Source organism: Myotis yumanensis, unplaced genomic scaffold, assembly GCF_028538775.1.
Source record: "Myotis yumanensis isolate MYYU_CA2020_CCGP unplaced genomic scaffold, mMyoYum1.0.hap1 SCAF_5, whole genome shotgun sequence".
NCBI classification, from domain to species: Eukaryota; Metazoa; Chordata; class Mammalia; order Chiroptera; family Vespertilionidae; genus Myotis; species Myotis yumanensis.
Genome location: NW_027223756.1, coordinates 49,137,314 through 49,151,335, shown reverse-complemented (window position 1 = coordinate 49,151,335; position 14,022 = coordinate 49,137,314). Strand labels below are relative to the sequence as shown.

The 14,022-nt window shown below is 40.8% G+C and overlaps 1 protein-coding gene across 1 annotated transcript in view; it reads left to right on the top strand.

Annotated features, from left to right (window-relative positions):
- RNF150 (ring finger protein 150) overlaps positions 1-14,022 on the top strand; it is a 161,122-nt gene that overhangs the window by 76,446 nt on the left and 70,654 nt on the right. The window contains exon 2 of the mRNA XM_070415219.1: positions 11,770-12,020. Coding sequence (XP_070271320.1) covers positions 11,770-12,020 — 251 coding nt within the window. The remainder of the gene's footprint in view (positions 1-11,769; positions 12,021-14,022) is intronic.

Here is a 14,022-nt window from a genome sequence, read left to right as displayed (position 1 = left end):
GATGCATCACTCCCCAGAGCATGACCTCTCATCCTCTCCTCTGGGTCCCCTGCTACTGTGAATCAAAGGATGTCCCTTGATTCTTGTGGTGGAGGAGACTGACTACCAAATCCAAGCCCTTCTCCCTTGACAAGAAGAAGAGCCCTCACCATGCAGAACTGACACCATCTTCCATGGTTGTCAGTGGGTCAGAGACGGGAGAAGGATTTCTCATTCCCATACCGGCTCACCCTTTGAAATAGCTATGTCTGAGTGCCTCCTCTCCACCCCACCCCCCCACCCCCCACCAACCAGGGAGGACCAGCATCAGAGAGCCTTGCCATGCTGAGAAGAGCATCACTCACAGCGTTAAAGGTGGAGTACACTGTACTTTTCTCTCAGCTGCTTTGGCAATGACCAAGCTCCTGTCCTGCTACCAGCCTCGGGAGCAAGGCCAGGGCCAACACTCATCTGAGGTGCTACAGCCCCCTTTATGTCTCCCACACCTGCCCCGAGATACAGCTCAACTGTGCAGCCTTCTGCTATATCTTCCTTTTTTCTTCCCAATCCTTGGTTAACTCTTTATCTCATTAACCCTATCGAGTTTATCTGAAAATGCCTATGCACTCAGATGGAAATTCTGAAGGCTAAGAATAAGGCACTTAAAAATATGGAACTGAGGTTGCAATCATTACTGCACATTCTTTTGTGACAGGGAATCTGAGAACTTGAAGAATTTTTCATATTAATAAAATCCCCCCCTCCTAGGAACAAGACAGATTGACTATGTTGTATGTATTTTCAGATGGTGTTTGGCATTATTTTAAGAATTTTGGTTCTTGGATGACCCCTTTAAGATTTGCACTGATGTTAAGAGCATTCCCATGATTCCAGTCTTTCCACACTTGGAATAATTTATTCTACCACTGTGCTTGGAACAATCAACCATGCTTTTCTTGACTCTCTGAATTTATCATTTAGTTACTATGATTCCCATATAAATTGTTCTCACATTTCAGTTAGAATTTATTGATTTGCTTCAGATTTGGAAAGCTGTTTTATCAGTTGCTGAGCAACCCAAATATGCAACTGTCTTTTGCCTTCACTAGAATCTTATTCAAGGCTGAAGTCTTGACATTCAGAGTGGAATGTTTCTAGTGAGGAAACAGAGTTTTATGGTTGGAATCTGTTGGAATGGTAGTGAGGCTCCAGAACTAATATTTGCAAATGATTTTCCAAATCAAAGTTATTACTGTGATGAAGAAAGCCATCATTTTGTTTCACTTTGGAGTTGTTTATAAAAGAGAGAACAAGTAGTAATTTCCAGAATAAGCCAAGGGAAACGATTAGCACCAAATAACGGACACTCTGTGTAGACTGTGAAGACAGCATATGGACAGCCTGCGAGGGTGTCGGCACAGGCCTTCAGCTCCGTGGTGGATGCAGATTGTACACATGTTACACAATGGATATAAATTATAAGATGACTGCACATGAGCAGGGTTTCTTAAAGTAACCTATCTAGAATTTGGGAAATTCAAATAAATGCTGAAAAACAGGTACAAAAGAAGAAAACAACAATTATTTCTCATTAGTTCTTGACTTTTTGTTGTTGTTGTTTTTTGTTTAGTAGCCACAGTCTCTTTACATAAATTAGTAGTGACATCAGTCCCATGTCTAAGGACTCTCTCTCTCTGGATACAAAAATGCTCTTACCTTTTGTATTCAGCAGCGACCCAGAACTGGCTGGGCCTTTCTAGAACCAGCCCATCAGCATTCACATATCCTTTGCTTCAAGTACTATCATCTCCACGGCCAGATGCTCAATAATTAAGAAGCATTCAAGATTTGTGTTTCATGTGGTAAAAAAGCTAAAAAGGCGATAGAAAGATGATGATTTGCTGCTTCAATTTACACATTTCCTTACAATATATATCGTTAATGGTATTACAGGATCAAAGCCCAAGAGAGAATTATCTATATCATTAAGCAAAACTTTCCAAGCCAAAAGCTTTTCTGAAAGGCAGGTTTATTGAGCTATATGCATGTGAGAAAGGACCACCAGCAGCAGCAGGGCTGGATGGAGAAGACATGTCCAGTATTCTGAGATTATCGGGGCTGTTTTATTTATTTTTTATTTTTTAATTATATTTTTATTGATTTCAGAGAGGATGGGACAGGGAGAGAGAGAGATAGAAGCATCAATGATGAGAGAATCATTTATCAGCTGCCTACTCCACACCCCCCACTGGGGATCTAGCCCACAACCCAGGCATATGCCCAGACCTGGAATCGAACTGTGACCTCCTGGTTCATCGGTCGACGCTCAACCACAGCAATATCAGCTGGGCTGACGGGGCTCTTTTATACAAGCCATTTGGAGAAGAAAGATATAAGTTGCTTTGAAAGACTTTACATCGGCTCTAGATAAAACAATGGGAGAAGGTGAAGGGGGCTAGTTCTAGGACAGGTGCAGAGTCTAAAAGGGAACTGTGTTTGCTTTTGGGGGGTTGCTTTGGGCAACAGTCCAGAAATAGCACGCATAAGCAAGATGCAGTGGCACCTGGTGGTCGGCTTCTTGGCTATTCTGTCTAGATAACTGCAGAAGTAGCCACCTGATGGAAGTTAAACCAAAGCTTGGAGGTACTAGTATATTCAGGAATGTTATTGGTCTTTTGTTGGTTTCAGCCTGCAGCTGTTACCTGATTAACCTCTCTTGTTTCTTCCATCCACCCTCCAGTCTGCTATAATTTAATTGAGGACATTTCAGAATTTTCTTCTTGTTAATACGAATATTTAAACGATTTTACTTCTTCCAGGAAGCTTAGCTTATGCAAAATAACAACATCCATTTGTAAGATCATAATTTCTCTGTTAGCAATCAGTTACATTCATCTTTCTAAGCATTTTTAAAAGCCTGCTTCCAAGCTGCCACGACCCCCTTTTTGTCTTGGGTAAGTCTCTGGGCCTCAGGTTTCTCTTTTGAAAAATATGGAGATTGGACTTGACAGAGGGTCACTGGGTGGCACCCAGAAGTAGAACTCTGTGGTTCTGCAGCAGCTTTTTATGGCTCTGTCCACATCTGGAACCTCTTCCAGTGGTCGGCTGAAAACTGGTGCTTTCTTTGGGTGAACAAACAGATCAGGTGAGCAGGAGCCAGAAAGCCCTCACCACCGGCCTCACCATGATAGCACACCCCTGTCTTCACATTCCTACTGGGTCCACAGTACCTGAGCATAAAGGCCTCTCGGTCCTCTTTTCCAATGATGATGAGCTCGAAAGTTAGGGGCTAAACAAAAGGGGGTGTTTCTGGGAATGTTGCTGACACCAGAGGTTAGGATCGCTTTGGAAGCAGCCAGGTTTGGGCAGCAGTGAGGCTGTATAGTTTCCTAGCTCTAGAAACTAAAATAGTAAACTTTAATTGCTCTTAAGAAAGGGATTTTCCAATCTGGATCTGTAGTAGAGGGAGATCTTCTAGTTTTCAAAGACTACTGAAGATAACTTTGGAGAATATTGAAAGGAAACATAGAGATGAGTCCAGTGAAGTAATGTGCATTTAATAGTTGTCCAGTTGTTGACCATAAAACAAAGGTTGACTAGAAACTTTATCACACACACAAAAAAGATTTATTTGGGAAAAAGAAAGGATTGCAGTCTGGAAAGAGCAGACATGGTGATCCCTGTGCAAGTTCTGCCTGAAACAAGAGGAAGTACCTTATAGAGGGGAAGAGGAAGTCAAGGGGAGAGGTGGTTCCAACCCTAGAGCTATGTTTAGCGTAGGGTTCTTCCTGTAGGGCCCTGGCAGTGACATAGAGTGTGAGAGCTCCTCCCACAGGCCCTCCTGACTCCTGTTTAGGTTAAGATCTCTGTCATAACTTTTTTAAAATATGTTTTTATTTTTGAGATAAAGAGAGAGGAAGGGAGAGGAAGATAGAAACATGGATGCGAGAGAAACATTGATTGGCTGCCTCCTGCATGCCCCCTACTGGGGATCGAGCCCACAAGCAAGGCATGTGCTCTGACTGGAAATCAGTGGCCTCCTGGTTCATAGGTCGACGCTCAACCACTGAGCCACGTTGGCTAGGCCTCTCTCATAAATTTTGATGCAGTAACTTGGCAATTCCAGGTCACTTCTGCCAAACAAATAAGCAAAAATTGTGAGAAGAGATGCTTCATGTATATTTCCCTGTCCCATACATTGGTACATAATAGCATGCCATAAATATCTGTAAGTTCATTAAATCTAAGATATTGTGATTGTTAATTGTAATTTTAAGTTCTTGCCATATATTATTAAAATAGTCTAGTGGAGAATAATTGATGTGATATTTCCCGGTAATTCAAAGCAAAACAAAACACTAATCCAAGTTTGCTTTGATTATCTATTTCAAATGAAAAATTAAACAGTTTTTATTTTTTACCCCCTTAAGAGAATAAAATGAGTTGGACCATTAGTTGCTAACCCCTAGTTAATGATCATTTTTCCTTTGAAGATTAATGTTCTATTTATCTGCCTCAGAGATTCCTTTCATTGACTAATGTGCAGTGGAAAGTTAACCCTTTCAGAAATGACAACTTGCTCAGCCTGGCCTCTTGGTCCTCAGCTATTTGGAGGGGCCTGTGTAGTAATCGGGTGCTCTAGGTTGTCCAGAAGCTCAATCTTTGTTTCTGGGCTCCAGTGGAAGCCAAGGTCGGTGTGCTCCTTCCCGCCCCCACACTACCTCTCTTGGTCAAAATGCAACGTTTACACAGCCTGGAACCTTTTAAATAATTGCTTGATAGGTGATCTTGATGATAATAATAACATATTTATTGAGCACTTAACTATGTTCTGGGTTCTTTATATGCATTATCTCATTTAATCCTCAGTCAAGCCTTTGGACTAGTCAGTACATTTACTATTAGAGTTTTTGGAGATAATGAATCTGAATTTTTAAAAATTAGGAAATCTTCCTAGGTCACCCAGCTAGAAGTTATGCTAAATGATTCTGCTTTTTAATTTCATTTATTAGAATATTAGTACGAGAAAAATGCTGAGGAATTTTGGTCTCTCAGAGTTTCCTATCCTGTGATTCTACTGGTCTGCTCCTTAATGAGATTTACATGTATATTGGTTTTTGTTCAAACTAAAATGAGAATTTAAAATATTTTATATGCAAGCAGGTGGTGCTTAAGCATGATTATTTGCTTTAATAAAAACTGAATTGGCCGTGGCTGGGTGGCTCAGTTGGTTGGAGCATTGTCTCAGACACCAAAAAGATTGCAAATTTCATCCCCCATCAGGGCACATACCTAGGTTGCAGGGTTTGATCCCTAGTAGGGGGCATATACAGGAGGCATCCCATAGATGTTTTTCACATCAATGTTTCTCACATCGATGTTTCTCTCTCTCTCTCTCTCTCTCTCTCTCTCTCTCTCATCTCCCCTCCTCTCTAAAAATAATAAACATACCCTTGGGTGAGGATCAAAACAACAAAACTGAATTATTGTAAAAAATTAATTTGGTATTCAATTTGTTTTATTTCAGCCTGAACTCTATGATATCATTTTTAACCATTTAAAATTCTCACAAAGACTAGAAGTAAGTTTTATTTTAAGTCTGATTTACTGACTATGTTCTAAGAAAATGCCACGGTGAGGCTATAAATAAAATACCTTATTTTATATTCATTACTTCTCCTACAGCTATCATAAATTCATAGAGAATTCTACACGTGTGTAAACCAGGAAAAATGACTTTTTTTAAAAGTGTGAGTCATTGATCATCTCAGATATAGCTAAGGAGCCAACATTGGTGAGGTAATTAAGTTACTAGAGCCATCAAGGAAAATAAAATTGACTATATTTAGCACCTCCTAATTTTTTTATCTCATAAAAGTTAGTTGTTATTTATTGTCTACCTCTGGCTGTAATGACGAATCTTCACTTAAGGAGTCCAGTGCATAATTGAAATGCACTTCAGTCACACCCAGTGTTTGATATATTTCAAGTTTTCAGCAAAGCTGTGCGGGAGCTCAGATTAACCAGCTTTTACCCAACAACCAGGTGAGCCTTTAATATATTGAGCTTAGAGATCTTCTGGAGAAATCATGTCAGTTAGCTTGCACTACAAATTATTAGTTTGGTTCCCAAATAATGAATGTTTACACTCCTAAACTAGACCTACTCTGAATTCATTTTTATCCCTGAAAAAAATATTTTTTTACAGAATAAGACTATGTTCCAGATAACATCCTTCCCATTCCCAACAAGTATAGTATAACATGGGTTTCAGGAAAGGCACATGGTTCAGGATAGCACTAACCTCTCCCTGGAATAGAAAAGCTAACAGAACACACTTAAGAGCTATCTAGCATGATTGCTTATTTATGGCCAAAGGATGGCTTTGTAATCTCACATATAAAGCAAGCAGCAATAATTTTGCTTGACATGGACATTCTTTACTGAAGTGTACACAGATGGAAACACTAAGGGTGAATTTTACAATGAACTCAAATAAATAAAATTAAATTATAGATCACTTGAAAAATTGCATGGCAGTGTAATGAAATTTAATGACTCTGGTTTGGGACTACCTGTTTACATAATGTGGGAACAAAGGGCAGAAAACTCAACTCAAACTGCCTTTAGCAAAATAACTGCAAAGTCTGAAGGTTCTGATTTCAGGTATGGCTTGATCAAGGCTCAAGTCATGTCATCAGATTATTTTTGTCCTGATTTTTTGGCTCTCCTCCTGTACCAGCCCTTTTCCCAGTCTTTTCCCCTTGTATTGCTAAGATAACCACCACAACTTAGCCTGACAGATAACCCTGCTTAAGACCAGCAGAGAAAGAGGGCCTTTGCTTTTCTCTTAATTCAAATAAAAGTCCTGTGTGCCCTGATCATACACAGCCAGGGACTATGCCCAGTAGGGCACTTTGCACTGACAGGATTAGGCCTTTGTAGTTGAGGATTCCTTGTGCCATGAGAAGGGTGGGGCAGAGGCATTCCCATTTGTCTATTTGACAGTAATGATACTAATAAAACTTAACATCTATGTCCTGGTTTTTATGTGGCAGGCCATATGCTAAGTGCTTCACTGTGAATTGCCTCATTTACTAATAGGACAGAAAAGTTCCCTCTGACGGGCATTTTTCTCAGTGACTCCGGCAGTAAGATCACTAACTGAGAATATGGATGGGAAAGAGCATGCACTTCTAATGTTTTCCCCTCCACTTAATGTACTAATTCTTTAAGATACTCTTTATCACAGTAAGGAAATTTCTTTATATTACCCTTAATAAGAATCAGGAATGGGTGCCATCCTCAACATATAGTTTCCGTCTCTAAGAAGCTGGTTGTTCCCACATCTCTCTATCTGAAGTCAGAGAAAAGGGGAGATAGGGCCTGGGGTGCACATACTCAGTCCTGTATGGATGGGACCCTGGAGTAGCTAACATCATCTCCACTCACATCTCAACGAACAAATATTAACCACAGAGCCACAGCTGGCTGCAAGGGAGGGTGAGGATTAGCACCTCACTGAACAGCATGTGCCCGGCTAAAACACGAACACTGTTGAAGTATAAGAGATTGGAGGACAGCTAACTACACAAGATAATCATATGCTTTGTTCCTTTAATTCGTTGATGCGCTACAAAGCATTAATGTATTTTCTAATGTTAAATCACCCTCACCTTCCTAGGATAAATCCCACATTGGTCAGGAAGATTCTTTTTACTGGATCGTTTGAGTTGATTTGTAAATGCTTTATTTAGAATTTTGGCACCTATGTTTACTAAAGTATTTTTAAACTAATATAGAAAATTGTAATACTTTACATGTATATGGTACTTTGCAGTTCCTGAAATTATTTCACATATGTTATCATCATGAGAATTGATGGTTATCAGGAGCTATTAAAAAAGCAGTATATAATAAATGTGTAAATAGAAAACATCTATAAATGGAAACTGCCTTTTCTTATTATTACCTAAACTCTAAAGGGCTGTCAGTGAGACTGAAGTAAAGATTAGGAGAGAAGAGAATACAGAGGACTGAAAAGGGTTTTTGCTCACAGGAACCTAGGAGGGAGTTACCAACCCCAACCCCGCAACCCCCAGAAAGCACAGGGAGGAATGGGGCTGCTGGCCCTTTAAATGTCTAGCCCTGTGCTGGTGTTCTAGACATTCTATCAATATAATGTTTAAACAACCTGGTTTTGAATTTATAAGTAAAGGATTTCCTGGTTATTAAACATTCTTTCTTAACTTTTGTTTTGATTTCTTATCTGCACAGACTAAATTAGGTCGTGGCAACTGAGCTCTCCCCTGGGAAAAGGAAGCACTAAATATACAGGGTGCTTCTGCTGCCTGTCTGGCGGCCAGGTCGCATACATGCCCTGGTCACACAGTCTCCCGCAGGGTTAAGGAGCTTTTCCAGAATACACAATTACCTAACAGTGATCACCCAGAAGTATAAAGTGCCTTTGGGAGGAAAATACATGGCCGGCTGACATATTTTGCAAAAAGAGGCAATTGATAACAGATTAGGCATCACAGTAAACATAGAATTGCCCAAATAGCAAGGCCTGTTTGTAGAGCTGACCCATACAAAATATGCCGTTTGTTCACTGCTCTTCCCTGAGTCTCAGAGCCTCTAGTGTGTCATAGGTTAGGTACTTCGGGCAGCATTCACTCTAAGATCACTCAGCAGAGCTTTCAGCCCTCTCTGCCCCTCCTCAGCCCTCCCTCCCTTCTTCCCCCTCTCTCACCCATCCTTTCTCCCTCCCTCCTTCCCTCCCTCCCCTCCTCCCTCACATGCACCCTCAGAAGCAATGACACCACAGTGTACCTGGGAAGAACCTGCTGGCTTCTCCTGAGGCTGGCTGCACATTCCAAAATGAAGCAAAGATCAGGGAATTGTCTGATAAGTCACATCGGTGCATATGTCCCATTGGAACAATTCGATCCCACAGTAGCTATTTGCCCTGGACTTTGTGCATTGATCCAACTGGTCAGATAAGTCATCCAAACCTACTTTCCTTTGTGCTGTTTGGGGAAAGCCTATGTGCCTAAGTTCTTAATGACTATTTCTTCTGGGATAAATGCACACCATGCACAATACATAACCGAAAGTGCATGGAGAAATAGCCCAGAGACCCATCTATTACTTACCATCACCAGCCCTAGAAATTCATTATGAATATGGATGATGAATACGGTTAAAGTCCAGGTGACTAGAACCTCCCAACTGCCATTTTCCGTCTTTCCGAGCGGATGTCATGTGTCACGAAGACACAACAGTGGTATGAGCTACACAGGTCGTGTAACTAAGCACCTCAGTTTAAAATAGTTAATTATACTTTACCCTACAGGAAGAAAAAATGTTTTCTCGGATTCCTGAAAATGGATGATGAGTAGTTTAGAACTTCATGGATGTCCAAACTTTGGTTGCCTATTTTTAAACTGCTGAGCTGGGGTTTGAAACAAGCTGTTCAGTTCCAGAGCCCAACTCAGTACCATTAGGCCCTATGGTCTGTTCATATGAGTAGATAAAGAGGAAAAATGTAAGAGGAAAATTAGTGGAAGAAGAGTTAGGCTACCAGATAGTAAATTTGCTAAAAGCCTGGACAACTATAATAGCCTGAAGTGGGTTCAGCAAAAAGTAGGTCAGCCTTTCAGTGAAGTAAAATCCAAAGGTAGATCCGAATATATCTCAGAATTTAGGGTGAAAATAAATTTCATCCTAGCCGTCTCCCCTCTGCCATCTCATTATAAGAGCTCAATACATGTTGTGTTGTTGTCAAATCACATTTAGGTTGTTTAAGATTTAAACGTAAAAAGTAAAACTAAAACGTTTCGAAAAGCAGTTTTAAATGAGTATTTCTGTCATCTGTGGTGAAGAAGCTTTCTAAGCAGAGTGTTGAAACTAAAAGCCATAAGGAAGAGAATGATAAGATTTGACTACTCAGAATTTTAAACTTGTGCAAGTCTGAGCATACAAAGTCTTATAAATAACCCCAGATCCTCTTCTCAAAAAATATCTTATTCTAGAGCTTTGAATAGATAAGCTTTAAAAATATAAGCAAAGGGATCGATTAAGTGAAAAGTTATGAATCTACCCACCACTGAAATCTCTCTAAGATGGCCACAGCACCAGGATGAGCCTCACCAGGCCAGATTTGTCCGCAACACAAAGAAGTTATTTCTGTAGAGACAAAACCTGCTGGCAGCCTTAATCCCTCCCAAAACCTCAGACCACATGCAGCCATTAACCAAAGTAAACATGGAAAGAGGAGCATTGGAATTGTCAGTAAATTCTGCAAAGTTGAAATTCAAGCCATCAGTTTCAGTAATTCCCAGAAGTTGACAGCTAAATCTAAACACTGTGTGGCTTTGAGATTTTACAGCTGGGTCCATGCAAAGGTTTCTGGAATTTAAAAACAAAAAAGGATATAATCGATGTAGCATACACAGACACCTTTGTATGTTGTTAGCTTTTAAAGTATTTATTTAGCCCCAGTGAATAAAGGAATCAAGGAATGTAGGATTGAAAATCTGCGTAGAGATCAAGGTCAAGTGAAAGCCCTAAGTAGCTTCTAAGAGACTTGCACCATCCTGAGCCATGGTAACATGGCAGTTTCGTCTGACTGGCCGCAGCCTGTGAATAAGGCCAGCTTTAAGCAGCTATGGTGGTGTTTAATTTTGTCCCTAAACTGCAACATCCTCATTGTAAATTTGCTCTCTCTAATTTATAGTGACCTCAAGGAATAGGATATCTCCGTTGGAAATGGGCCCCAGGAAGAGCTTTGTGGGCCTAAATTTGAATGGGGTGATCCCTGCGAACCTATCCTAGTGAAACTGATATTCACAGTGATGTGCCAAGTTGGTTCATTTGGAGCTGGTCTCACATCCTTACTAAAGACCCCCTTGTAGAGGCCCCAGAATTCCTCACCGAGAGGCTGAGCCTCACATAGTGTCACAAAGAATAGGGACAATGACCCAGATAACTCTGATCCAAAGAAGTTGCCTCTCTTGCATCAAACTACCCAGTAATAGGGGTGTTGTGGTTGTGGGGGAGTATTTGGGAGTGGAGATGAAATAATCCTGGAGTTATCTATTCAGCCTCCATCTTGCCTGGTTTGGTATGGAGATGCGCATGCTGTTTACTAGGTAAAATAAGCAGAAAATATTTCTGAGACCATTTATTTTATGTTAACAGATCATGTTAGAGCTTGTTAGGAAACTATTCGGGGTTGCTTTGGGTACTCACTGCAGGAGAAAATTGACTTGAAAATGATAAGTACAGATCTGTGATCAAGTATTCAGAGTGCCTGAGTGATGGAAAGAGAAAAAGGTCGCAGACAGATGGCAAAAAACTGCATTTGACCTTTGTGCCATGGGGTCAGAGTGCCTTTTCCTCTCTTCAGTGGGCAGGAGGGTTGTGAAATGCAACTTAGGGCTGTAAACTTGGACTGGTTGGAAAGCGGCCACCCTTATTTAGCAGGGTCAGCAATGCCTTGGACAGTTGAAGGGTAGGTTGATCATGACCTCGCTGCTACCAAAATTATGAGTTCATTTTAGGTTCTTTTCTCATAGTCAAGACAGCAGCATCTCAAAGTAGCCGAAGAAAGAGAAAACTTGCTTCAGTTTCTGGCTGTTCAATCTTAGAATTGCACCTGGATATTAGATCTGGCAAAGAATCATCAAAAATAATGTCATTATGTGGGTGTATGTTACTTTATCCAGACATTTCACATTTACTTTCCTGCTCTCTCTCATCCCCTTTCCCTCGTCCCTCTCACAACAGGCGTAGAAGACATTGTGGCGATAATGATTCCTGAGCCCAAAGGGAAGGAGATCGTCAGCCTGCTGGAAAGAAACATCACCGTGACGATGTACATCACCATCGGTACCCGGAACTTGCAGAAATACGTGAGCCGCACGTCGGTTGTGTTTGTCTCCATCTCCTTCATCGTCCTGATGATCATTTCCCTCGCATGGCTGGTCTTTTATTATATCCAGAGGTTTCGATATGCAAATGCCAGGGACAGGAACCAGGTGAGTAGCAAAAAGTTTTTCCAAAACTTAAAATCACCATAAAAATAAGACATGTTATTGTATAAACTTAGAAAATCACACAAACTACTAAGACAAGACCAAAATTACCCTAGGATATCCCATCTCCGACACTCAAGATAAGCACTTAATATTTGCTGCATAGTTTTTCAGATCTTTGCCAAACACACATATTTTGATGTTTTATTAGTATTTTTCTATAAAATGGAGGGGCTTTGTCCTATATACCTAGTGCTCATCTTTATTTAGGCACATAATAAAAGGAGAAAGGGAACGTGAGCTGAGATTATGGTAATAGTGGCAACATGGTTTAGGAAGAGCCCAAATTTCCTCCCTGTGAATAGAAGAAAAGGAGGTAAATAAAAGCTATTTTAAAAAGCAATTAATTTTTGAACAGATAATATATATATACATGGTATAAATTGCAAAAGGTATAAAATGGTGTAAATGCAAAGTAATTGTCTTCCCATGTGTACCTCTTAGTTACCCAGGTCCTCTGCCTGGAATTTCTTCTCTTCTAGAGATATTTCATGTGCTTGAAAATGCATGTACATTCATGTGTGTGTGTGAACATATAATAGTACACTTAATTCTGTACCCTTATTTCTCACTGTATCTTAGAGATTAATTTATATCAACACTCAATCCAAGCTGCCTTCTCATTTCTAATGCCTGGATTACATTTCATTTTCTGTGTATGCTGTATTTATTAAACCAGCTCCTATTGATGGACATGTTTTCTCTTTTTAAAAAAAATGTACAAGTGACACTAAGCACATCCTACTGATTGAATTTGTTCCTTTTTGGCCTTAGAAGTCAAGATTGGTTGTTAAGTCCTTTCTAGTATCTAGTCTAAGACCCCCTGACTCCGGGGGCTCCACAGAGGAGGCTGAGGGTTCTTCCACTCAACTAATCACCTCCATTCTTAAACTCTGAGATGGAGAGCCAGGGTCATGACAGATTCTTTTTAATTTTGTTTTATTGATTGATTTTGAGAGAGAGGAAGAAGAGAGAGAGGGAGAGGGAGAGAGAAACATCGATTTGTTGTTCCACCCATTCATGCACTTGTTGGTTGATTCTTGTGTGTATCCTAACCAGGGATCGAACTGGCAACCTTGGCGTATCCAGATGATGCTCTAATCAACGCAGCTACCTGGTAGGCCAGGGACATGACAGATTCTTGACCTGAATGCCAATGTCCACTATGGGCAGCCTCCCTTCCCCTCCAGGAAGTGAAGGAGCCTTGTGTCCCTCACCCTCCAGATGTGCCACTTTGGCAGCTGTTCACCCTGCAGATGCAGAGAGCAGCATTCCTGCCATGGCTGTGGCAGGTGAGCCTGCCTGCTGGTGATGCTCGGGGACATTGTCCCTCTGTCTCCTAGGATATCACATCTCCGACACAAAGACGAGGTCTGTGTCCTGAAAACCACAGGACTCTCAGTAGACGGCGGCAATTTCAAACATGGGCAGATCAGATAAATGATGTAAGGCTCTTTTTTGTTTTTCATAAACAGTGTTGCCTTTGAGGCTAATCCAAGGAAACCAGACCTGGTTTGTGTTGTTTTATGTGAGGCCTGGTAATGACATTCAACCAAGCTTTCTTGAAAGAGGTACTCCTCTGTGTGAATACTTTTCCTAGCATTTGTGTGTACATGGCCCATGGCCCCTTGATTTCATTTGCACATTTGGTCCTAAAGTTATGCTGGAACAGGAGAAGCAATGGTATTTAAAACAAACTTGAACGCCACAGGGGAAGAGAGGGGGAAGGTAAAGGAGTATGCAAGTGTCCCAGGGGTCAGAGATGCTTCTGTCTCCTAAAAAGTGACAACCAACTCTGTCCCTGATGTGTCCCTGCAGAAAGTGCAGAGCCCTTGGGAGGATGGAAAGGCAAAATGTATGTTATATCTGTGATCTATTCAATAAGATAATTAGCCATTGATTTGCCATGTTTAGATCATTCAGGTCCCAAGGATCTTTGCCTCCC